The sequence below is a fragment of the Protomyctophum parallelum genome (assembly GCF_964188405.1).
Source record: "Protomyctophum parallelum genome assembly, chromosome: 16".
In the NCBI taxonomy this organism is placed as follows: Eukaryota; Metazoa; Chordata; class Actinopteri; order Myctophiformes; family Myctophidae; genus Protomyctophum; species Protomyctophum parallelum.
Genome location: NC_139711.1, coordinates 43,799,230 through 43,826,440, shown reverse-complemented (window position 1 = coordinate 43,826,440; position 27,211 = coordinate 43,799,230). Strand labels below are relative to the sequence as shown.

The 27,211-nt window shown below is 46.0% G+C and overlaps 1 protein-coding gene across 1 annotated transcript; it reads left to right on the top strand.

Moving 5' to 3' along the window:
• Positions 1-619: 619 nt before the first annotated feature.
• On the top strand, positions 620-27,211 carry LOC310873824 (F-BAR and double SH3 domains protein 1-like; the record flags this gene model as incomplete). Its single annotated transcript, XM_083786375.1, has 20 exons — positions 620-640; positions 2,306-2,403; positions 4,021-4,066; positions 11,775-11,848; positions 12,175-12,319; positions 13,759-13,880; positions 14,726-14,795; positions 14,984-15,112; positions 15,331-15,453; positions 20,396-20,491; positions 20,592-20,711; positions 21,530-21,634; positions 21,803-21,958; positions 22,497-22,637; positions 23,179-23,262; positions 23,787-23,937; positions 25,023-25,123; positions 26,389-26,499; positions 26,906-27,055; positions 27,152-27,211. The coding sequence occupies 20 exons, from the start codon at positions 620-622 to the stop codon at positions 27,209-27,211; spliced, it is 2,103 nt and encodes a 700-aa protein (XP_083642501.1).

Below are 27,211 nucleotides of genomic sequence, written 5' to 3'. Positions count from 1 at the left end.
GTGGAGTCACCACCCAATCACCGCCCACCAGGCAAACCAGGCATACTTAATGAACTGGTGGGCGTGTCCACATAAAAGCATGATTTTAACAAATACTGTACACTTTTTGGAAAAAGTTCTTCCCCCTTATATTGTAATAATACCTGATGATCATGATTTAGGGTGGAAAAGAATGGTGGCACTCCATCTTTAACAGTTTTTGTATTGAGTTGTACTTGAAATGTACTGTGATTCTGCAAACTGTTAATAGATTAAATCTTCATTTCACACAGGAAGGGTTCCACGGAAGCTAGAGAGAGAGAGAGAGAGAGAGAGAGAGAGAGAGCGTGGGTGTGTGTGTGTGTGTGTGTGTGTGTGTGTGTGTGTGTGTGTGTGTGTGTGTGTGTGTGTGTGTGTGTGTGTGTGTGTGTGTGTGTGTGTGTGTGTGTGTGTGTGTGTGTGTGTGTGTGTGTGTGTGTGTGCAAACAGGAGGTGCTAGATGTGTCAAAGTGGTTGAGTGCGAGAGGAAGTACTGTTACTTTACTGCAGCCACAGACACGTCAGACAGACACACGGATCTTTGAAACAGGAGATGTCATAAACAATAAGAATAACAGTGATAATATTCAACATGATGATGATGCAGCCTCCGCCCAGAAAGGTAAGCTATATGCTGCTTAATAATTTGTAATCACAACTGGATTGTTCTTTATAGTATTAGTATAGTTTGTTTATGATTAAAGGTGTCTTAACATTGCGTTACCGTTACAGTAAACATTTGAATGAAGCATCTATAGTCCTGGTTCCTGGGTCTGTAACTCTGAGAGTGTACAAATGTGCCATTTGTACACTCTCAGAGTTAAATTAACTTTGATTTTACAATATAAATGAAGGGGTGCCGGAGATAGGAATGCCATGTCTGTAGACATTTTTTAATCCCAAGTCCCAACTCAAGACTCACCTCTTCACTCTTGCTTTTAGTTGAGTTTTAATATGTGCGTTCCTACCCTGTCCTGACTGATTTGCTGCATGTGGTGTTTTTATTTATTGTTTTTATTTATGTGGACTATAGTGGTTTATTTTTGAGTGGTGCAACCACTCCTACATCCAGCAATGTCCGTGTACCTGTTTGTTTACCTGTATGTGTGAGCACGAGTGGTGTGTGAAATTGGAACGAGAAAGTATGTGACATGGCTGCCACCTGCTGGATGCAAATCCAACTTGGATTGATATCCATAATAAAGCTAATCTGACGGAGCAGAGAGAGAGAGAGAGAGAGAGAGGAGTTGCACTATTCGGTTCACACAGGTGTGATTTTTTTATGATGATCTGATTGGCTGTCTGGCTGAGCATGTGACCACGTGACTGTGCAGCTGAGTATATAATGTGGCAACAAGCTGAGACAAGCCTCACAGCTCAGAGCCTCACGGCTCAGAGCCTCACAGCTCATCAGAGCCTCACAGCTCAGAGCCTCACATCTCATCAGAGCCTCACAGCTCATCAGAGCCTCACAGCTCAGAGCCTCACAGTGTCAGAGCCTCACAGCTCATCAGAGCCTCACAGCTCATCAGAGCCTCACAGCGTCAGAGCCTCACAGCGTCAGAGCCTCACAGTGTCAGAGCCTCACAGCTCATCAGAGCCTCACAGCTCATCAGAGCCTCACAGCTCAGAGCCTCACAGCGTCAGAGCCTCACAGTGTCAGAGCCTCACAGCTCATCAGAGCCTCACAGCTCATCAGAGCCTCACAGCTCAGAGCCTCACAGCGTCAGAGCCTCACAGTGTCAGAGCCTCACAGCTCATCAGAGCCTCACAGCTCATCAGAGCCTCACAGCTCAGAGCCTCACAGCGTCAGAGCCTCACAGTGTCAGAGCCTCACAGCTCATCAGAGCCTCACAGCTCATCAGAGCCTCACAGCTCATCAGAGCCTCACAGCTCAGAGCCTCACAGTGTCAGAGCCTCACAGCTCATCAGAGCCTCACAGCTCATCAGAGCCTCACAGCTCAGAGCCTCACAGTGTCAGAGCCTCACAGCTCATCAGAGCCTCACAGCTCATCAGAGCCTCACAGCGTCAGAGCCTCACAGTGTCAGAGCCTCACAGCTCAGAGCCTCACAGCTCAGAGCTCCTTCATTTCTGTTTCTGTGTGGAATGTGACATTTCTTTGGGAATTTCTGTGTGACGTGTGTGACGTGTGTGTGTGTGTGTGTGTGTGTGTGTGTGTGTGTGTGTGTGTGTGTGTGTGTGTGTGTGTGTGTGTGCGTGTGTGTGTGTGTGTGTGTGTGTGTGTGTGTGTGTGTGTGTGTGTGTGTGCGTGCGTGCGTGGTGCAGGTGAATGAGAGCCAGCAGGTGAAGCAGGTGTTCTCAGAACAGATCAGTAAGCTGCAGAACAAACAGCAGCAAGACACTGATCTACTGGAGGAGATACGGTATGCACACACGCACACACGCGCACGCACGCACAGCCACACAAGCACTCATGCACGCACGTCGCACGCACGCATGCATGCATGCACGCAAGAACGCACACACACAGCCACACAAGCACTCACACACGCTCGCACGCACAAACAACAACAAACATGACAAAACAAAACCAACATTATTTAACACATACCCACCCACCCGCTAGCCCTGAGGGGAGAATAGATATACAATAATAAACAATGCAAGAAATGACCATGTAAAAGGACAAGAAAGAAGAGAGAAGGATATTAATCAATTGCAGTTAAATTATTAATATATAAAAGACTCTTATCAATGAGCCTCTAGAGTTGAGAATTAATTGTTTTCTAGGTGGATGAAGGATGACAGGTATTTTAGCCAGGATGTCGTGGCAGGGGGTGGGCTAGGATTTTTCCAGTGTAGAAAAATGCGGCGCCTCGCTATGAGGGAGGCGAAGGCAACTGAATCTGCCTGACACCTACTGAATCTGTCCACCACAGGAGACACACCCAAAATAACAACTAGGGGACATGGAGGTACGGGAAAGCCAAAGACTGCTGGAGAGTGTATCAAAATAGTGTTTCCGAAAACGTTTTGGGCAGAAGTAAAAAGTGTGTGTATGGTCTGCAGGTGAGTGAAGAGTAAGACACCCTGGTACACAAATCCTTGTGTAACTGGAGGGATCTGTTAAGGCTCATACATAGTCTGGATTTTCGGTGGTTAGGTGACCACCGAACTACAACATGACGTCACGAGCCGCGGTGAAGAGCAAACCACCGCCACCGCTCCAGCCCTTCTCTCTGTTTTTACTCACCACCGCTCAACGTTATTTCAGCTCCGGTGGTCAGCTCACCACCGGAGCGGTGGTCACCTCACCACCGAAAATCCAGACTATGAATAGGCCTTTAGACTGTTAGTGGCTCTTAGATGAGTGCTCTTTGGTGATACAGGTAAAACCATATAGACAAAAGGTCCTTCCTCCAAGTTGTACTGCTTGTCAAAATGTGAATTGCAGACTTGAAAAGAAAAGAATCCAAGGTACTCCGTCTTTGGTGAAAAATTAAATAGTTTATTTGATGATGAGCAAGGCCTCGTGTAACTCTGGCCCAAGTTCCCTCTCCCATGTATACCTCACCCCAGACTAGAGAATGTGGTTAATTCAGAAGAGATAAGGGCATTATAAAGATGTTATTCTGGAGACGTTTTCTACCGGGGAGGGGAGGAGGGGTGAACCAATATTATCCAGCGCATAAATAATATGCGCTGGATAAAGACCTGGAGGCGTGATCAATGCTCTTTGGCCACTCAGAATAGCCAAATGGCATTGATCACGCCTCCAGGTCTTTAGTTTACTCAAGTTAGGGAATAAGACCTGGTACTTAAGACACGCAAAATACAGCCCAGAGTCACCACAACCTTATTCACTGCTATGTATGGACTTATATCTCCGCCAGGCCGGAAATGCCGGGAGATTAATTTTGTGCGTGTGTTTGTTTTCTGCCTGTGTGTATCTGTAAGGCCTGACTCACACCTTCACAACAGATTGATGTATAGCTGATGCATGAGACTTGTTTACTGATGCAAGCTCGTGTGTGTCAAAGGTCCTTCAGTAAACACAGGGCAGCTATAGAAAAGGATTACGGTCAGGTGAGCACACACACACACACACACACACACACACACACACACACACACACACTAATCTAATTTGTTGTGTTACTGGTATAGCTTCCACATAACTGGAAATATAATAATTTATCGATGAGAGGAACTATTTTAGGACCTGAGTGCCTTCTGCTTGTTCTGTGCGAGCATGTGTGTGTGCATGTGCATGCGTGTGTGTGTGTGTGTGTGTGTGTGTGTGTGTTTCTCTCTCATTCAAACAGTGCAAATGTAATCATTACAGAAATCCTGCTCATGGCTGTCGGTTGTCCAAAACCGTTGCCGGTTGGATTCTAATTGGCGGAACGCTCCGTCATGCTCCGTCATTAGCCGAGCTCTAGGGATGTCGCGATACACTCATTTCCCAATACGAAACACAATATCACGACATCGACACGATATTTTTTTTCATTATCATCAACATTGGACTTCAGTTTAAAAGTGCTTCATCCGTCTATAAATGGACCAAGTCTCTGTGCGTCTGTGCGTCTGTACGTCTCTAATCCACGTAACCGTTCGCCCCGCCGGCTTCAAATTCGACACGTGCGTTCCACCCCGCCACAGGGACTGCAGTGCCCGGTGTCGAGTCGGTCGGACGCACGCACAGTTGTCCAGATCCGCCACAAAAGGCCTCTCTGCCCAGGCTTTCTACAGGGCCCCTGCCCAGGGTCCGTAGTATATGGAGCTGGCCTCTTCTGACATCACAACACTCCATATTTGGGCATGCCTGACTCCATATATAGCAATAAAGGAACACAGAGAGACAAATACAGAAATCTCCATATATGGGCATAAAAGGGACACAGACAGATGGGTGACATCACGGGTACAACGGGTACAACGGGTACAACGGGTACTGCATCGCCGGGTGGGGCATGGATCTCCAACTTCCATCATTATAGACTCTGTGCTCTACACAGCCGGGCAGCGGTCTAGGGACTCTGTGCTCTACACAGCTGGGCAGCGGTCTAGGGACTCTGTGCTCTACACAGCCGGGCAGCGGTCTAGGGACTCTCTGCTCTATACAGCCGGGTAGCGGTCTAGGGACTCTGTGCTCTACACAGCTGGGCAGCGGTCTAGGGACTCTGTGCTCTACACAGCAAAAAGTCTGGTGTTGAATTGACTCTCACAGAGTCCATTTCAACTCTTTTTCAGACTCTATATATGTCCACACTGTCTAGAGTTAAATTAACACTTTGGAAATAGTTCAACATTTAACACTAGCCCAAGAGTTCCTTCTTTAACTCTTTATCAGAGTTAAAGTGTTTTGACAAATAACACTGTGCTGAGTTAAAGGTTTACTCTATATCAGAGTTAGATAACACTGCTCTGAGTTAAAGGTTTACTCTGTACCAGAGTTGGATAACACTGCTCTGAGTTAAAGGTTTACTCTGTACCAGAGTTAGATAACACTGCTCTGAGTTAAAGGTTTACTCTGTACCAGAGTTAGATAACACTGCTCTGAGTTAAATGTTTACTCTGTACCAGAGTTAGATAACACTGCTCTGAGTTAAAGGTTTACTCTGTACCAGAGTTAGATAACACTGCTCTGAGTTAAAGGTTTACTCTGTACCAGAGTTAATAAATTGACTCTCACAGAGTCAATTTCAACTCATTTTCAGACTCTATATATGTCCACACTGTCTAGAGTTAAATTAACACTTTGGAAATAGTTCAACATTTAACACTAGCCCAAGAGTTCCTTCTTCTTGAAGTAATTAGACAAATAACACTTTAAATCAGTTTAAAACATTTATTAATTGTCATTCATTCCAACATTATAAACACTATTTAAGCACTTGAAGCATCACTTTATGATCTATTATCCTTCTATTAGGACAACTGGCCCATTTACAGCATACTGTTGTGTATGAGGTCTGAAGCTAAACACAAGATTATAAAAATAAAATATATAACAAAATCACTGGCTAAAATGCATGATATGGCCCTTGTGCATTACGGGGAAACCTCCTTTTTCCCTCAGTGGTGAGAATGGGGTTAACAATGAAAATCTATGGTTTCTTGGGTTGAACTTGAGTGTCGAGTAGACAACTGGACATTTATTGTTTGTCATGCAAGCTATTTACAGAGAAGTTTTGATGAGCATCATGCATTCAGAGTATCAAGAAGTGAGGCATGACATGTCCCTGGGAAAAAGACCACCCGAGGCCCCGGCACCCATTACATTGAAAAACTATTTAAATCACTGAAGACACATTAAACACAAAATGTGCTTTGAAAGTTCAAATGTCCCGAGTGAACGGTTTGCCTGGCATGGGATGAGGTGCTGATCCATGACGATGTAGAAGCTGCCGATCTTGCTCTTCTGACGCCCAACAGCAAGGAGGTACTGCCGTGCATTCTCCTGGTTGCGTAGATGCTCTTCCAAACTGCAGCATAACTAGGGTTGAGATAAGGAAACATTAGACACGAGCTAAGGTGCAGATGTGAATATCTTGCCACTCTCTCTATAGTAGGCTACATCGCACTCTGCGAGTTGACATACTACCAATATGCTAGACAGTAGACACAGATGATAGTGTAACAGGGCTGTTATAAACCAAGAATGAAACACAGCAGTGAAGTCTAGGAAAAGCAGCATTTATCAGAAGAGAAGAGGAGGAATTACTTTTACATGAATGAAAATCACATCCCTGAAGACTGACATTATTATTATTTTTAAATCTCCATAATATCATTACCTTAAAGACATCACAGGGATTGACCTTTGGATACTTCGGGCCCCAAGGTGATGGTGGAAGAAGATGAAGCAGCATCATCATCAGGGAGGCCATTTCTGGGCCGTAGGCTAAGGACAGTCACAACAGAGAGAACCAGATAATTAGTTGAGGAAGAGTTCATGCTTTCACATCACGCCTAGCCGACAAGCAAGATTACACAAAATACCAAACCTATTTTATTTTTATGATTGAATCGCATGGTAAATGGTGCATTTATATAGCGCCTTTGTCCAAGGTGCTTTTATTACATTCACCCATTCACACACATTCATACACCGATTGCGGCGGAAGCCATGCAAGGCACCAACCAGCACATCGGGAGCAATTTGGGGTTCAGCGTCTTGCCCAAGGACACTTTGACATGTATACAGGACACAGGAGGAGCCGGGATTCGAACCGCCGACCCATGGATCATTGAGCCACAGTCGCCACAATGGGCCATAACATTTTGGAGCCGTTCCGACGGGTCACCACATCTAGCCAAATCAATCATATAGTGATGGAATCTGTAACTGCAATTATTGCAAATAAGTTAAAAGAATACAACTCACTTGATGCAGCATCAGGATCACTTCCTGGGAGACCTGTGTTGCTGTGGGCATCATAGAAGTGTTCCTGAAAATGAATAAATACGTGGCTCATAAGAAATCTCAGAACTTAAACTGTCAATGTCATGCACACAGCTTTATGTTACATCATGCAAGGAGGACATGCTAGTGTCATGCAAATTACTATTATAGCCTGTATGTGGTCCAGCTAAAATATACCTAGAACATGTTCCCTTACAAAACCCATCCCCAGGACTAGGAGTTCAAATTTGATGTGCCAAGCCCATGATATGCGTAACCGTAATGTTACCTTCCTTCATGGAACTGCAGAAAATCAAGCAGTCCTTCAACTTTATCCAATTTCACATACTTCTGCATTTGTCTGTACCTGGACCAGCATTTTTTATCAGACCTGCAATAAAATATATAGTAAATGAACACAACTACAAATGAAGCTTAGAACTATATGCAGTATAGTAGGCTACCAAAAACTGCTTTTGTTTTCTCCCTTGTGAATTGCAAAACCGTCATGATGGTAAATCATCATGATAAAGTTGGAGACTACCGGTACATTAGAAAAGTACCATAACAGTATCTTATCTTAAAGTAGCAACAACATCCTACCTTACCACTACCACCAGAAGATCAGTCAGGGTCTAATTTTAATGTTCAGTGATTCTTCTACACAGAAGGCAACACAATGAGAATTCTAGAGTGAATAAGAATAATGTAATGTTCACTGTTTGTAGCCTTTACAGTTTACAGCATAAACTTGTATTTTTGGCACCAAACGGCCAGTCGGGCCAGACCATGGACTCCATGGTTTGTGTAACATATTCACCATTAAGTCAAGACAAACATTTTGTAAAACCTACAGGCCTACAGTCTCCTACATCTCCGTGGATGTTTCCTTGTACAGTAGCTACATTAATGCAGTCTGCAGCACACATTTGTAATTATTTCAATAAGTCTGCACTTACCATGAAATCATGTTAGAAGAACACACATTGAAGAAAATGTGACTTGTCCACCGTGCATGTCTGTTGCTGTTCTCTCTGTGTTCTGTGTAACTAACTGTTCTCTTCATCAATCAATTCAAACTGAAATGCAGGTGTGGGCAGGAGGAGCTTAATTACATCTCTGATGAGTTGGGTTAACACTTGTGTGAACACCATTTAAATCAGAAAATGTTGAAATTACACTTTGGGAGTGGAAATCAACTCTGGATATAATCAACTATTTAAAACAACTCCAAACACTTAACCATTACACCAGATAGTGTTAAAATTACACTTTTTGAGTGGAATTAACTCACTGAGTTGGGTAACAAATTTCAATTCTCCAATTTTTGCTATAGGGCCTACTAAAACAACATTTGTTTAAGCTGATTTTATGAATATGCAGAAAATTCATGTAAATTGGTCAATGTGGAGAATCACCTCCAGGGTAACGTGGGCACTTTGACAACTGGGCCCAGCTTACAGTACAGTATTGTATCATACATTACAGTACAGTACAGAAAAGTAGAGTAGCATTTTCTGGAACTAATAGCTCCATATATTTTTTTTAAATCTGAAACTTCACTTAATCCATATTGAGAGTAAGCCGGATGTAATGGCAACGGGCCTGATTTTTTAGGACACTGATAAAGGTCAAAGGTCAGCAAAAAGACTGCAAAGCTGACCATTTTCTGGAACTAATCACTCCAGATATTTTTTTTAAATCTGAAACTTCACCCAATCCATATTGAGAGTAAGCCGGATGTAATGACAACGGGCCTGATTTTTTAGGACACTTATAAAGGTCAAAGGTCAGCAAAAAGACTGCAAAGCGGGCAATCTTTCCCTCTCAATAACTCCACAACGATAAAGACTTGGGGTCTAATTTTGATATATGTTGTTCAGTTTTTCGAGACGATCAAGTGGATATCTTGTTTGTCCTGGTACGACACTTTTCAAAACTTCAGATCTTACTTCAGGATGGTGTTAGGTTGTACACCTATATGTACCTTCCGAAAGTGGAGGAAGCCAACTTAGGAGTGGCGTACCGGGACAACCAAGATATCCCCTTGTTCGTCTCAAAAAAACTGAACAACATATCTCGAAATCGGAATCCAACTCTTAATCGTTTTCGAGTTATTAAGCGAGATAGCGAACCTGTAACCCTAATCAATTAAGAGAACCGTATGTCCGTGTGGGAGGAAACTTATATTGGTGTTTTCAGCGGAACGAGCTGATCAAGAATCTGGTCTCGGTTTTGCTCTACGACCTCGGCAACCCTAACCCTAACCCTAGCACGTTTTGGTGGCTGGGTTAGGGTTAGAGAACAGTAAGTCCGTGTGTGAGGATAGTTATATTGACGCGTTCAGGGCGACGCGCTGATCAATAATCTGGTGTTTGATTTGGTTTTCGACCCTTACTTTTCCCTGTAGATACATATTTATGATTATCTCTAAGACGATTTGACAAAACTTTACAATTCTGACATATGTCAGTCTACCCACCGATACGAATCGGTCGGTACCAGGCCCGAACCGGTGGCATGCACGGTTTGTGCGTGATCTTAAAAAAGCAAATATTAAAAATAAATATAGAGCAGGCTTCGATTTGAGGCCTTCTGCATCAAGTGAGACCCCCCTCCCCCCCAACAAGAAAAAAAGAAAAGAAATTTAAATCAGAAAATGTTGAAATTACACTTTGGGAGTGGAAATCAACTCTGGATTTAATCAACTATTTAAAACAACTCCAAACACTTAACCATTACACCAGATAGTGTTAAAACTACACTTTTGGGGTGAAATTAACTCTAGGCTGAGTTTGGTAACACTGGCGTGATCAACTCTTTCAAATGACTCCAACACTGAACCCAATTTAAATCTGAAGGTGTTAAAATGACACTTTGGGAGTTGAAATCAACTCTGCAATGTTTAACCCTGGAATTTTAACTCTCCAATTTTTGCTGTGTATACAGCCGGGCAGCGGTCTAGGGACTCTGTGCTCTACACAGCCGGGCAGCGGTCTAGGGACTCTGTGCTCTACACAGCCGGGCAGCGGTCTAGGGACTCTGTGCTCTATACAGCCGGGCAGCGGTCTAGGGACTCTGTGCTCTACACAGCCGGGCACCGGTCTAGGGACTCTGTGCTCTACACAGCCGGGCAGCGGTCTAGGGACTCTGTGCTCTACACAGCCGGGTAGCGGTCTAGGGACTCTGTGCTCTACACAGCCGGGTAGCGGTCTAGGGACTCTGTGCTCTACACAGCCGGGCAGCGGTCTAGGGACTCTGTGCTCTACACAGCCGGGCAGCGGTCTAGGGACTCTGTGCTCTATACAGCCGGGCAGCGGTCTAGGGACTCTCTGCTCTATACAGCCGGGCAGCGGTCTAGGGACTCTGTGCTCTACACAGCCGGGCAGCGGTCTAGGGACTCTGTGCTCTACACAGCCGGGCAGCGGTCTAGGGACTCTGTGCTCTATACAGCCGGGCAGCGGTCTAGGGACTCTGTGCTCTACACAGCCGGGCAGCGGTCTAGGGACTCTGTGCTCTACACAGCCGGGCACCGGTCTAGGGACTCTGTGCTCTACACAGCCGGGCAGCGGTCTAGGGACTCTGTGCTCTAAACAGCCGGGCAGCGGTCTAATATATAAAATGAAAGCACACAACATTTACAAAGACAACTTATCGTGCTCACAACGCAACCCACTGTGGGCTTGTAGATCGGCTATTTTGTGCTACTTCCATGTGACACTGTAGTACATTAAACGTACTGACCTAATGTACTGTGGGCCATGCGCTCCCCGACAAATATAATGTCGGAAAATGTATCAACCTGTTATTTCAGCAGAGATACACTCTCTCTCTCTCTCTCTCTCTCTCTCTCTCTCTCTCTCTATCCCTATCTCTGCGACGGACGCACGCATGCACACACACACACACACACCCACACACACACACCACACACACACACACACACACACACACACACACACACACACACACACACACACACACACACACGGGTGCGAGCGCATCAACCTCAACGCACACATACTGACTGACTGTTCATTCACGTCTTCTAGTTGTGGAATGTATCATCTGTGTGTGTGTGTGTGTGTGTGTGTGTGTGTGTGTGTGTGTGTGTGTGTGTGTGTGTGTGTGTGTGTGTGTGTGTGTGTGTGTGTGTGTGTGTGTGTGTGTGTGTGTGTGTGTGTGTCTCTGTCTGTCTGTCTGTCTGTCTGTCTGTCTGTCTGTCTGTCTGTCTGCCTGCCTGTCTGCCTGCCTGCCTGCCTGCCTGCCTGCCTGCGCAGGCTGGCGCTGTGAGCTGTAGATCTGCTATTTGTGCTGCTTGTGAATGTGAAGTGTGTAAAGGTAACAGTGTTGGACCTGATGAGGTGATGTCGCCCCCTGCAGGCTCTGCAGAGACTAGCAGTCCAGTACCAGAAGAGAGACTGGCAGAGAGGAAACACTGACGCTATCAACCCTGGGTAACCGCACGCACAATAATTAGTGTAAATTTGGGGGTCCTTGACGTGAAAACGTTTGGGAACCACTGCTTTAGGGGCGAGGTCGCCCTACTGTTTAGACCTATGATCGGTTTACCGATGATACATGTACAGTATTTGATGCATTAACATGTGTCATTCTTGCTTACTGTAAATTGCTCTGGATTAAGAGCGCCTGCTAAATGACTGAACTGTAAATTGAGTGTGTGTGTGTGTGTGTGTGTGTGTGTGTGTGTGTGTGTGTGTGTGTGTGTGTGTGTGTGTGTGTGCGTGTGTGCGTGTGTGTGTGCGCGTGCGCGTGTGTTCAGGAGTGTGTTCAGCGTTTGGCGGTCTGTGGTGGACGCCACAGCACAGAGTGCTGCGTCGCGATTGGCCGCTGCCGAGGAATACCGCGCTCTGATTGGTCAGGCCTCCAGAAGTCTGCGCGACGCCAAAGAACTCCGAGCCAAGAAAGTAAGACGCGCAGAGCAGACTGTGCCGTACGTTGTTGTCTAATATTCTAGTGATTATTCTATTCATTACTATTTGGACTAATCCAATAATTGAAAGGTGCTCATATGCTGTAAAATAAAACATAAATGCTGTCGGGTGGAAACCACCTAACTCCATTTTTGAGTTTTAGAAAAAGAAAACCCTTTTTTTTTTGCACAGTTTAAGAGCCATAAACGACAAGACGTTTTATTGCCAATTATGGACCGGATGCCACGGTCATTAAGACGTGTTCTTTTGAAAAACAAAATCCATATTTTGAAAATTCCTCTAATCTGGTGTACAGGTGATGACATGCACATTAACATGCATAATAGAATTACATTTTCTTTCTTTTTTTTATAATGGGAGAATTGGCAACCAAAGCCTAAACTGGTGACCACCAGGTGGCGCTGAAAGTTAATCAATGCTATTGAACACCCTTTATGTCTGTGTGGTGGTTAAAAATATATATTGAACTAATTAAATTCGATAAAGCTAAAGCAGCCTAAGTCCACCACCTCTCCCTCTCTCATGCAAGTAACAACACCAACTTTTATGAAGCGATATTGCTTTTTTTTGTGCAAAATATAAGGATTTCTTGGAGTTTAGGTGGTTTCTTCCCCAGACAGCAGAGATATGTAATATGTAGGGCACTCGGTGGTGCAGCGGTGGTACCACTGTGGAGTCTGGGGGCTTCAAACTACACTGTAAATCCCTGGATCATGTGACACGTTAAAACATAAACACCAGTGTGTGTAATAATAAAATGCCAAATGTTTATTAATGGTCATAAAATACAGTAGAACACGAGTTCACTCAAACACCTCACGAGAACATCTAGTGTTTGAATTCTAAACACCTATATGACTGACTTTGATTGTAAAAACTAAACACGTTTATGTGTTTAAAAAGTGTTACGGGCGGCCCAGGCCGTAGCGTAACGGTCTGGGCACCGGACTGGTGATCCAGTCGCAGTGTGCCGCGGGTTCGACTCCCGGACCTGACACGGCCTTTACTGCATGTCTTCCCCCATCTCTCTCTCCCGTTTCCTGTCAGCCTACTGTCTGTCCCTTCAAAAATCAATAAAAGGCGTAAGCCGCAAAAAAATATCTTAAAAAAAAAAAAAGTGTTACGGGCGATTAAACATGTTCTTCTGTTTATAATCTAAACACTGTGACACGTTTAAAAAGTGTTACAAATAAGTGTTTATAACCTTTATAACCTAAACGCTTGGGTTTAGTGTGATATGTCCCGATACTGTATATCGGTATCGGAAAGGTATCGTATCGGCCCTTATTTGTCATATCGGTGTGTGTGTGTGTGTGCGTGTGTGTGTGTGTGTGTGTGTGTGTGTGTGTGTGTGTGTGTGTGTGTGTGTGTGTGTGTGTGTGTGTGTGTGTGTGCGCGCGCCACGGCGCCAGGGCTTGGAGCGCCTGCAGAGGGCCCAGGGGGAGGTGCTGGAGGTCCTACGGGAGCTGCACAGGGTCAAAAAGAGTTACCACCAGCTGAGTCACATCTGTGCCACGGCCCGGGACAAAGCCAGGTGTGTCTGTGTGACTGTGGGTTCCACAGACTGTGTGTGTGTGTGTGTGTGTGTGTGTGTGTGTGTGTGTGTGTGTGTGTGTGTGTGTGTGTGTGTGTGTGTGTGTGTGTGTGTGTGTGTGTGTGTGTGTGTGTGTGTGTGTGTGTGAGTCGGTTCCACAGACAGTGTGTGTCTGTCTGTGTGACACAGACATTGTGTGTGTGTGTGTGTGTGTGTGTGTGTGTGTGTGTGTGTGTGTGTGTGTGTGTGTGTGTGTGTGTGTGTGTGTGTGTGTGTGTGTGTGTGACTGGGTTCCACAGACAGTGTGTCTGTGTACGTCTGTAATCCACGTAACTTGAGAACCGTTCGCCCCACCGACTTCACATTTGACACACACGCAGTAGACTCAGGGGTTCCCAACGTCTTTTGGCTGGTGACCCCCGGAGAAATGCTTTGGCCATGTCTCTGACCCCAATACAAACTGACTGCTAAAAATAACCTGAAAATAGATCATGAATTAATACTGAAACCAGATATAATCATTAAGGAAAGTTTACTGTATGCATGTAATATGTGTACTATGTATATAAACTCCTTTTTCCAGCTATTCAGTTGAAGAAGAAAAAAGAAGAAAATAATTGTTCCCAATCCCACCTATAGGCAGGTGGCTGACGCCAGGCACAGCTCTAGTGATGTAATGATAAATGAAAGGTCAAAGATGAACCATGTTGTCACTGTGTTAACCCCCACAGCTCTAGTAATGTAATGATGAATGAATGAAAGGTCAAATATGAACCTAGTAATGTAATGATGAATGAAAGGTCAAATATGAACCATGTTGTCACTGTGTTAATTAACCCCTGCAGAGCCAAGAAGTCTGACCATGGAGGAATCTTCCACTTCAGAAGCGGCCTGCACAAGCTCAGCTCCAACTGGGTACTGATGGTACATTTACTCAAGTACTGTAGTAGTACTTGAGTACAATTTTTAACTTCAATATTTACATTCCTGTATACTTCTAATCCACTATGTGTGTGCGTGCGCGTGTGTGTGTGTGCTTGTGTGTGTGTGTGTGTGTGTGTGCGAGTGTGTTTGCGTGTGCGTGTATGTGTGTGTGCGTGCAGCTGGACACCAGGTTGAAGGAGTGTGAGGATCGTCTGACTGAAGTCCGCAACGAGTATCTGTTGTCGTTGGCTTCCATTAACACCCACCACCACTATTACTACAATACTGACCTGAGACATGTGATGGAGGTACACATACACACACACACACACACACACACACACACACACCACCACTATTACTACAATACTGACCTGAGACATGTGATATGGGTTAACAGTGTCTCTCTCTCTCTCTCTCTCTTCTCTCTCTCTATCTCTCTCTCTCTCTCTCTCTCTCTCTCTCTCTCTCTCTCCTCTCTCTCTCTCTCTCTCTCTCTCTCTCTCTCTCTATGTCTCTCTCTCAGAACATGGATGGCGATGTGTACGAGCAGCTCAGAGCACATTTCACCCAGCTGTGTGAGACGGAGGCGTCCGTCTGTCTGTCCACACAGCGACAGTACAGACACATAGGAGACACTGCTGCTAAGGTCTGTCTGTCTGTCGCCTGCCTGCCTGCCTGCCTGCCTGCCTGCCTGCCTGCCTGCCTGCCTGCCTGCCTGTCTGCCTGTCTGCCTGCCTGCCTGCCTGTCTGTCTGTCCACACAGCGACAGTACAGACACATACTGTAGGAGACACTGCTGCTAAGGCGCGTGCGTGGCGAGTGTGCGTGGCGTGTGTGCTTGCGTGCGTGTGCGTGGCGTGTGTGTGTGTGTGTGAGAGGAAGAGAGACACACAATGCTTCCTGTGTGTAGAGCCAGACATCAGACATTCCTCACCTCTCCTCCAGAGCAGAAGAAGGTCAGAGGTGAAAGGTCAAAAACAGGAGGAGGAATCAGGTTAGAATCATAGACGTAGAAAGGTCGACACCTCCTCCGGGCTCTGGGCCGTCTGTATCTCTACAGACACAGAAAGGTAGACGCCTCCTTCGGCTCTGGGGCGTCTGTATCTCTACAGACACAGAAAGGTAGACGCCTCCTTCGGCTCTGGGGCGTCTGTATCTCTACAGACACAGAAAGGTAGACGCCTCCTTCGGCTCTGGGGCGTCTGTATCTCTACAGACACAGAAAGGTAGACGCCTCCTTCGGCTCTGGGGCGTCTGTATCTCTACAGACACAGAAAGGTCGACACCTCCTCCGGGCTCTGGGCCGTCTGTATCTCTACTGTTATGACCTGGCTCTTGGGCCATAACAAAGGAGGAAGACACACGGCTGTTTAAAAGTGCACAAACGAATATTTATTTACATTATAACAAACTTAATACGAATCAAACAAACAAACAAACAATACTACAGTTCTAAGGTGGAGCGTGTTATTCAGTAGATCAGTAGTGTAAGTGAGTGGATGTGTGGTAAATGTAGTGTGGGGTGTTGAATGGTGCAAAGATGCTGCTGCTCTCATGGAAGGAGAGAGAGACTGAGTGTGGCCACACCCAGCCTCTTATAGTGCACCCTGGGAACACTGATCAGGTGCTCCCAATGCACCTGATCATCAACTCGGCAGGACCTGTGGGAAGCACCAGACTAGGCCTACCTGTAACAAACCATACAGGCCCTAGCCCAACTACAGGGGGCTGTGACACCCTCCCCCTACAAAACGAGGACCCTTAAGGGACCGAGACACCATCAGCTAATAATCAAAATTCCATGTACTAAACATGTGTGACGTTTAGCAACCAATAATCGAAAATGTAACCAAAGTCTGTTTGGCTGATGTTTCCCACACCAAACCGAAGCATTTGTGCAGACTTACCCCCCCAATTTAGATGCAAACAGCAAACCAATACAAATACAAAATAGAGCACAAAATGTGTTTGCTGAAGTTTAAAATACTTTTAACCGTGGCAGCTATCTGGCTGAGGGGCAGGTAACCCTGTCAGCTCTAGCCCTAATGCACAACAGCACCAGCTTGTTTGGAGCTCCACCTCTCAGAGGCGGAAGGCCAGCTGAGACTATCGTCCCCCCCCAGCATATAAAACTACCACACTGTGGCATGACGTTTCACCATATAAAGCTGCCAGCTTTGACACACCAGTGACCAGTTTACCACAAGGCAAACAAAGACACACATTTTAACAATCAGCAATAACACAAAAGTGCTATATAGTCAATTCATAATTTATTATGTTTAAGGATGGGAATCTGCGCAAACCATACACCTGCCAAACCAACTTAACCAAAGCAATGTAACCAACGTACCAGACATAGTTTACCTAGGATACCTATAAACCAACATTAAGACAATTACTCAAAATGAATTTCAGCCCAACCAATTCAATCTGCACCCAGCACACCAGGCCTTCTATCAGCAACTAAGATTACCGGTATTCTTGAAGCATTTAAGAATAGAGGAACAGGGATATAAGGTAGATACAAGACAGGAACAGGCCAGATTTGAAAATGACAAAACACAGTTCACGTTGTCCAACATAACACTCTCCCTCACGACATGTTCTGATCCAACATACAAAATCCAGTCATTCAGTACCCTTTAATAAGACCAACCTGAATGAAACCCAAGGTGGCGGCTCCTCCCCAACCGGGAGTGCGCGCAAAGCCCCACACCTATCCATCCAGCATTGCCCTAGACCAAACCCCCCTCCCCAACCGACCCATATGTCAGAAGGACAGGGGAAACGAACACTGCCTCCCAGCCATTTCGGCCTGACGAGACAAATCGCATACTAGACAGGATAAAACCAAAATCTACACCTCCAACCATCTACAGCCTGACAGATACAACACTGTCTCCCAGCTGCACCAGCCTGGTGAAGACTACTCCTGCCATTTCCAATTTTAAACAGCTCCCACACGGAGCTCTTACAAGATACGTACGTACTGACAACAAAATGATGGACCCACCATTTCAGACAGAAAACTATGAGGACAAAACTATGATGACAAGTGAATTACAATTCACAATTTCAATTAACAATTAATTCACAATTAATCAACACACACAAACTAACTAAAAAAATGCTCTCTCTCACAACACTGTAAAGCCAGGACAGATATGACAGGTGTGCCTACAGGTGCGGTGATCCCCCTACCTCAGCTGCCTAACCAAAAACTAAACTGACTCACTTGCCCTGGTCTTCAGTGGCCCTCCTGAGTCCCCCATACCGACAAGGCATCCCAGTGGTACCACCCTGTCCCATCTTGTGTGGAACAGAATCTACAAAGACAAATCAACAAATTAAAAAAAAAACAGCGAGTCCCACAGTGGGAAACACCATTAATCCTATGCAGGGACCACCAAGCCTCAGACAAAACACACTTGTCACACCCATCCTAACTTCTAACACTGTAGCAAATACACATGACATGACCAGCATCAAACCAAATCTTATAACCAAACTGAACCAACAAATACTACCACCAAAACACTTTAACTACCGTGCACCTCCTCCTAAATACCATGACTAATTTAGTAATCTACAAGTTCAAACAAAACAGGAAGTTAGTTACTTTACCTGTTAACGTCACAACCAATCCGAGTTCAAATCACGAGCCCCCATGTTATGACCTGGCTCTTGGGCCATAACAAAGGAGGAAGACACACGGCTGTTTAAAAGTGCACAAACGAATATTTATTTACATTATAACAAACTTAATACGAATCAAACAAACAAACAAACAATACTACAGTTCTAAGGTGGAGTGTGTTAATCAGTAGATCAGTAGTGTAAGTGAGTGGATGTGTGGTAAATGTAGTGTGGGGTGTTGAATGGTGCAAAGATGCTGCTGCTCTCATGGAAGGAGAGAGAGACTGAGTGTGGCCACACCCAGCCTCTTATAGTGCACCCTGGGAACACTGATCAGGTGCTCCCAATGCACCTGATCATCAACTCGGCAGGACCTGTGGGAAGCACCAGACTAGGCCTACCTGTAACAAACCACACAGGCCCTAGTAGCCCAACTACAGGGGCTGTGACACTACAGACACAGAAAGGTAGACGCCTCCTTCGGCTCTGGGGCGTCTGTATCTCTACAGACACAGAAAGGTAGACGCTTCCTTCGGCTCTGGGGTGTCTGTATCTCTACAGACACAGAAAGGTAGACGCCTCCTTCGGCTCTGGGGCGTCTGTATCTCTACAGACACAGAAAGGTAGACGCCTCCTTCGGGCTCTGAGGCGTCTGTATCTCTACAGACACAGAAAGGTAGACGCCTCCTTCGGCTCTGGGGTGTCTGTATCTCTACAGACACAGAAAGGTAGACGCCTCCTTCGGCTCTGGGGCGTCTGTATCTCTACAGACACAGAAAGGTAGACGCCTCCTTCAGCTCTGGGCCGTCTGTATCTCCACAGACACAGAAAGGTAGACGCCTCCTTTGGCTCTGGGGCGTCTGTATCTCTACAGACACAGAAAGGTAGACGCCTCCTTCGGCTCTGGGGCGTCTGTATCTCTACAGACACAGAAAGGTCGACACCTCCTTCGGGCTCTGGGGCGTCTGTATCTCTACAGACACAGAAAGGTAGACGCCTCCTTCGGCTCTGGGGCGTCTGTATCTCTACAGACACAGAAAGGTCGACACCTCCTTCGGGCTCTGGGGCGTCTGTATCTCTACAGACACAGAAAGGTAGACGCCTCCTTCGGCTCTGGGCCGTCTGTATCTCTACAGACACAGAAAGGTAGACGCCTCCTTCGGGCTCTGGGGCGTCTGTATCTCTACAGACACAGAAAGGTAGACGCCTCCTTCGGCTCTGGGGCGTCTGTATCTCCACAGACAGAGAAAGGTATTCCTGTTCTAACAAAAGATTGTGTCTTTGACGGCCCGTCGCGGTCCCGTCGATTGTCGCGTTAGAAGTAATCATACCTCCGGTGGCTGTCTATCCTCTCGGGGGTCTTTTGGCTAACATGCTATTATATCTATAGCACTAACCAAGAGGGCGTCGTGTCACCTTGAAATGGTCTCTGAAGCTGCAAATTGCTGGGCGCTCTGATTTAAAGGACCACTTCACCACTTTTCAACCTATCTTCATATAATAGGTCCTCACTAATAATCATAAAATGGCACGATTTGTTCCTACTCAGTCTGTGTCTCATAGGAGGGCTGTGGGCAGTTTAGAAACCGTCTTCCAGTGACATCATCATTAGGCAGATTCTTTTTTAATCAAGATTTTTTTTCATTATTGTGAGAACGATGGCTTCCATTTTCGCATTGCAACTTTTCAGGACTAGAAAGCCTGCAGTTTCTATTAGCTTGTATTCCCCATCGATGATGTCACTGGAAGACAGTTTTTGAACTGCCCACAGCCCTCCTATATGAGACACAGACCGAGTAGAAAAAAATTGCACCATTTTTTCATGATTATTAGTGAGGACCTATTATATGAAGATAGGTTGAAAAGTGGTGAAGTGGTCCTTTAATGGTTCCAAATGACGCTGGGCGATAAGAGTGTTAACAGTGATTGGTCGGTGTGTTGCCATGCAGGTGACCAGAGAGAGAAACGTCGTGCAGTTTTTCCAGGAATCTGTTTCCTTCAACAAAACACCAGAGATCTGCTTCCATCCGGCCCCACGAGACAAGGTGAGACAGTGGGAGGAGTCAAAACAGCATTCATGAAATCACTGGTGTAAAATGTTGATGTTCTCTCAAGCGTGCGTGCGTGTGTGCGTGCATGCTGCAGGTGTGTGTGTTACAGGAGGTGTGCAGGGCTCCAGGAGGGGAGGCCTCTCTGGACAACGAGGCCAGGAAATGGGCCTCCAAGGCAGCCAAAGACTACAAGATCATCAGCCATGGAGAGAGGGTGAGCTCCACTATGTCACAGGAAATGGAAAAAGAATAATGTCCGGAAACATAGAAGCAATTGATTTGATGTAATGGCCTTTACTATGTGGCCGTGTTTCCTGTATGTGTGTCCCATGGGGTGTCATGACTGTTTCTGTGCCCGTGTTCTTGTGTGTGCACCAGGCATCGCAGACAATGAACTCTTACTGTGTCCATATTTATTTGTGTCCTAGGCACTGCATACCGCGTCATGTTATGGCTTTTACTGTGACTGTATCCCAGGGTGTCATGACTCTTTGTGTGTCTGTATTTATGTGTGTCCCAGGGTGTCATGACTCATTGTGTGTCTGTATTTATGTGTGTTTCAGGGTGTCATGACTCTTTGTGTGTCTGTATTTATGTGTGTCTCAGGGTGTCATGACTCTTTGTGTGTCTGTATTTATGTGTGTCCCAGGGTGTCATGACTCTTTGTGTGTCTGTATTTGTGTGTCCCAGGGTGTCATGACTCATTGTGTGTCTGTATGTATGTGTCTCTCAGGGTGTCATGACTCTTTGTGTGTCTGTATTTATGTGTGTCCCAGGGTGTCATGACTCATTGTGTGTCTGTATTTAAGTGTGTCCCAGGGTGTCATGACTCATTGTGTGTCTGTATTTATGTGTATCCCAGGGTGTCATGACTCATTGTGTGTCTGTATTTATGTGTGTCCCAGGGTGTCATGACTCATTGTGTGTCTGTATTTATGTGTCCCAGGGTGTCATGACTCATTGTGTGTCTGTATTTATGTGTGTCCCAGGGTGTCATGACTCATTGTGTGTCCGTATTTATGTGTGTCCCAGGCTCTGCCGATGTTGGAGAGTCGTGTGAAGTTGTTGTCGGGGGAGACCGGCCTCAGCATGGAGCACAAGATCTCTGAGGTGGAGGAGAGCGTCCGCAAGGCTAAGGTACCTGTCTGTCTGTCTGTCTGTCTGTCTGTCTGTCTGTCTGTCTGTCTGTCTGTCTGTCTGTCTGTCTGTCTGTCTGTCTGTCTGTCTGTCTGTCTGTCTAATAATGTTTGCGTGCGTGGCATGTGTGCGTGTGCGTGTGTGTGTGTGTGTGTGTGTGCGTGGCAGGTGAGCAGGGTGCGAGCGGAGGCGCGGCTAGCCCTCCTATCACAGAGTGGCGTGGGGGCGGAGCAGTGTCTGAGAGCCGCCATGTCGCACGCCCAGGACGAGCTGGAGAGAGAGAGACGACTCAGCCAGCAGAGACGAGCCACGGACGACTTCTCTGTACGACCACACGCACACACACACACACACGCACGCATGCGCACGCACACACGCACGCACGCATGCACACACACACACACGCACACGCACACGCATGCACACACACACGCACACGCACGCACACACGCCGTTGTTTGGGAAACCATGTCTAACGTAGTGGTTCAGTACACTGTACTGTACTGTACTGTACTGTACTGTACTGTACTGTACTGTACTGTACTTGCACTTTACTTAATGCGTTAGTTTTCAGAATAATTCAAGTTTCTTCACCTAAAATCGTCTGTACTGTACTGTACTGTACTGTACTGTACTGTACTGTACTGTACTGTACCGTACCGTACCGTACCGTACCGTACCGCACCGTACCGTACCGTACCGTACCGTACCGTACCGTACCGTACCGTACCGTACTGTACTGTACTGTACTGTACTGTACTGTACTGTACTGCACTGTACTGTACTGTACTGTACTGTACTGTACTGTACTGTACTGTACTGTACTGTACTGTACCGGTACAGTGTGGATTCTGTTTCGCAGGAGGAGGAGGAGTTTGACCTGACAGACTTGGAGGATTACACTGATGACAGTGGAGACATCTTTGTTGATCCCGCCTCCTGCTCCGCCCCCACGGGAGTCTACGAGTACCCCGCCCCCTGCCGAGTCCTCTATAACTACCAGGTAGTGCACCGCACGCACGCACGCACGCACACGCACACACGCACCCGCACGCACACGCACACACGCACACACACACACACACACACACACATACTAGGGTTCTATTCCATGCACTACACAGTAGTATGTATAGAATGATACTCATCATCATTTTTCGATATCATGGATTTCACAATGCCACACCAGACTTCCCGGTCCTTCATTGCCATCCCCAGTTCCTGCTTTACTGATGCCACGTGTCTCTGGCGATGACATCAGGGAACGACAGTTTTCTGCTTTGAGGCAGAAATAGCAGACCTACAAGCTCGTAGCGCGGCACTCGGTTGTAGATCTTGTAGATCTGCTATTTTTCAATAGCCAAAGCATAACATAATGCTTAAAACACCAAAAGGGGTTCCCGCCCAGGATGGGTTAATATAGTATATTTGTATAATTGTGTAATTGTGTTTCCTTTGCTTGATGTTTTGTGTAAAGCACGTTGAATTGCCTCGTTGCTGAAATGTGCTCTACGATTACAATTGCCTTGCCTTGCCTTGCCTAGGCAAGCCAATCGGATGAGCTGTCAATCACGGAAGGGGAGGAGCTTCAGGTGCTTGAGGATGGTGACGTGGAAGACTGGCTGAAGGTGAGACGCTGCCCCCTGCTGCCAGGACGTAGCACACGCACCACGGAGCGCTCAACACACGGGATAAATGAATGAATCGTTTATTTCGATCTTTCAGAGGGAGACATTACACAAAAACAGTTTACTTTTTCTTTTGTGATCAAAAAGGCATAGGCAGAAGCTTAAAGCTTATAAGTGCCTATCCTTATCTCAACGTGCTCCAACATACTGTTGAAGACATGCATAACAATCAACACAAAAAAAACAAAAAAACAAAAAACAAATGACATTTATAGAAGAATAGAAAATTAAACAAACCAAAAGCAAAAACAGAAAATAAAAACAGACAACGAGAAAGACAAAAGGAAAAAAAGACAAAAAAAAAAAAAAAGCCCCTTTAGAAGCAGGATCTCATTTTATAGACCGGCAGCCGACAGGCTTCTTTTGTTTAAAGTGGGAAATACTAAAAGCCCTAATCCTAAATATCCTAACTAACTAAATCCTAAAAATAAACAATTTATTTACATTGTGTTACTCCCTTACAGGCCTGTAACTCCTGTGGTCAGGTGGGCTATGTTCCAGAGCGCTACGTGCAGTTCCTGTGTGCGCCATCAGAGGGCGCCGCCCGGCTGGACGGCTCATTCAGCTCTGGCTCCTCCTCCCCTGCCGGTCACATGACCAGGAAAGGTAGCGCATGTTATGTTTGCGGGAGGGTTAATAATATATGATAATAATTATGTAATAGAGATGTCCCGATACTGTATCGGTATCTGGAAAAGTATCGGATCGGCCCTTATTTGTTATATCGGGTCATATCGGTATCGGTGAATATGCCAGTCTAACCTCCGATCCGACACAGGGGTAAGGGGGTTGACACTATGGCAGTCTAACCTCCGATCCGACACAGGGGTAAGGGGGTTGACACTATGGCAGTCTAACCTCCGATCCGACACAGGGGTAAGGGGGTTGACACTATGCCAGTCTAACCTCCGATCCGACACAGGGGTAAGGGGGTTGACACTATGGCAGTCTAACCAGCGATCCGACACAGGGGTAAGGGGGTTGACACTATGGCAGTCTAACCTCCGATCCGACACAGGGGTAAGGGGGTTGACACTATGGCAGGTAAATACAATGTTGAGACATGTGGAGTTTGCTTTGGAGTTGCCCAAACTGCACATTTGAGTGAGGAGTCTGCTATAAACACAACACGAGATATATATATATATATATATATATATAGCTATATGAGATCACGACACTGGTATCGGTATTCAGTATCGGTAATCGGCTAACACAGAAATTGAGGTATCGGGATCGGATCGGAAGCGAAAAAAGAACCACATTTCCACGGACCGCCCCGGGGTAAGCAACCCGGCCTGACGGAGACCTGCGCTCCAAGGTGGAGCAGCAGCACACTATTCTCAAGGTCAAGGTTTCTTTATTTTGTCTCCCAAGAGAGAAATTTGTCTTGGACCCCAAGGACCCGCTCTGCAGCATACATACAATACAAGACAAGACAAGACAAGACAAGACAACAAAGGCACACAGTGACCCGTACAACATAAAAAACACACCCAACATACCTAGTGCAGAAGATTAATTATAACCTTTGTCCCCTACCCTGTCTGCCCTCTGCAAGGACTCTGTTAGGGAGTGTGATTGTGACATTCTGCTTTTATAGTTTCAGTTAAATACATGTATGTGTACATAATATCCCTGTTGTGTGCGCGTGCCATGCGTGCGTGCATGCGTGCGTGTGTGTGTGTGTGTGTGTTCAGGTGTGGCCAGGGCCTTGTACACCTACCAGGCTCAGAGTCCAGACGAGTTGTCCTTCAACGAGGGAGCCATCATCCACCTGCTGCGTTGTCGGCGCGGACATGTAGGTGACAAACCATTTTTTAATTTCAAGGACGACCCATAACTCTGAGAGTGTACAAATGGAACCAAATGGACCCGTAAAGGGTTCATTTGGTTCCATTTGTACACTCTCAGATTTACACACACCCGTACGGGAACATTGTGAAACCCACTCAAGGACACTTTGGAGACCCTCTGGTGTAGCAGAGTGTTTCCAGTGAGCCAACATGCACATCAGCAGCACCCTGACTCTGTTTGACCATTGCTGTATGCATCTTTTTTCTTTCTTTTTTATACCACGATTTTGTAACCCATTTTTCACCCCTGTGTCAATTATCTAATGTGATCCTGGGCTCTACAACACCCTCCGCCAACCTGGGGAGAGCAACGGACTTGAACTCATGCTTCCTTCATGCATGAGTGTCCAAGTTGCTCCTTTACACCTGACAGGGGGGAGTTTCCCTGGTTGGACGTAGCGCGTGGAAGAAACACGTTATTCCAACCAGTTCCTTTCCCCTCCATCAGGCGCCCCGGCTGGCCAGAGAGAGGCAGTTTAGAGACCACTTTGCAGAATTACATGCGTCTATACGACCCAATATAGAGCGTCGCAGTCCCGCCCCCCCTACAAGGACCCAGGAAATGACTCCCCGTTCATTTTCCCCATAGACATTTCAAAAAGTATTTATTTAAAGACCTTTTAAGCCTCGTACAAAGACAACTCTTGTCGTGACAAATCATGACAACAAAGTAACACAATTCTTTTTGGGCTGAACAAATAATTAGGCTTACTAATACATTGATCTACGCAGGGCCGGCCTTAAGGATCGGGAGGCCCCGTTCATGACGTCATAATTGTAATAATTAATAATTAAAAAAGAAAAAAACGTTTTTTTTTGTTTTTGTTTTGTCAGTGTGTATTATTCGACTTCAAAGCATGAACAGCATACACAGCTAAGTAGAAAATACACAAAAGCAGCTTGCTTGATTAATTTTTTTTTTACTTTAAGGTATAACTGGAAGGCAGCATTGGCTATACAATGATGCAATCGCAACTGTCAGCGCTGCTAGTGCAGTGAGTGCACACACTGGGAAGTGGGAACAATTACAACCAAACAACACACTATACTTATTAATACTACTACTATTTATTTTTTTGGGGAGGCCCCTGGAGACTCGAGGCCCGTTTCAATTGAAACGATTGAAACATTATATAAGGCCGCCACTGGATCTACTGGCGGTGAGTTAAAGGGCGGGACACTGATTGACTGGCGGTGGGTCTCTTCTCAGGTGGACGACGGCTACTGGGAGGGCGAGCTGGACGGACGCATGGGAGTGTTTCCCTCGCTGGTGGTGGAGCGCCAGCTAGTGGAGGAGGAGGAGGAGGAGGAGGAAGAAGAGGTGACACTTTGACCATTCACCTAAACATTAGGTGTAAACTAGGGCATTCACTTCTAGCCATTTTTACTAGTTGACTAGTTGCCTAGTTTACTAGTCGACTAGTCGACTAGTTGTTTGACTACCTTGTCGACTAGTTGTTTGACAGATCTACAAGCTCATAGCGCGGCACCGAGTGCCGCGCTATGAACTTGTAGGTCTGCTATTTTTTTTATCGTGAAAATGTGCCTCAAATCTTGTGAGTGAACATTTTAACTCAAATGTTTGCTTCTGGGGGAGGTCCTTGACATGAAATATTGAGCACCACTGATACAGAAACATAAGGTTTTTCAGAAAACTGTCAGGACTTTGAAGACTTATTTATTTATTTCGATGTCAGGTCTAAATGTATCTTTATGTATTTTTCCAGGCACTTCCCACGCCCACCCTACCTTCCTTTTCTCCACCCATCCCCATCTCCACCCCCAACGCTGGCTACCGCTCTGCCCACAGCACTCCACCTCCACCTAGTGGCGTAGAGGACGCACTGCAGGCTGTGTCTACAGAGCAGCACAGACTAGTGACAGACAGCAGAGCAGGTGAGACAGGCCTGGATTGGTCACTTAAAGCTGCTATAAGCAATAATATGTCAACACTTTGTTTGTTTTCTGTGCAGAAAGTGCAGGGAGTGAGCACAGTTCTCCAGATCTCTCTAACAGACAGCTACGACCAGTAA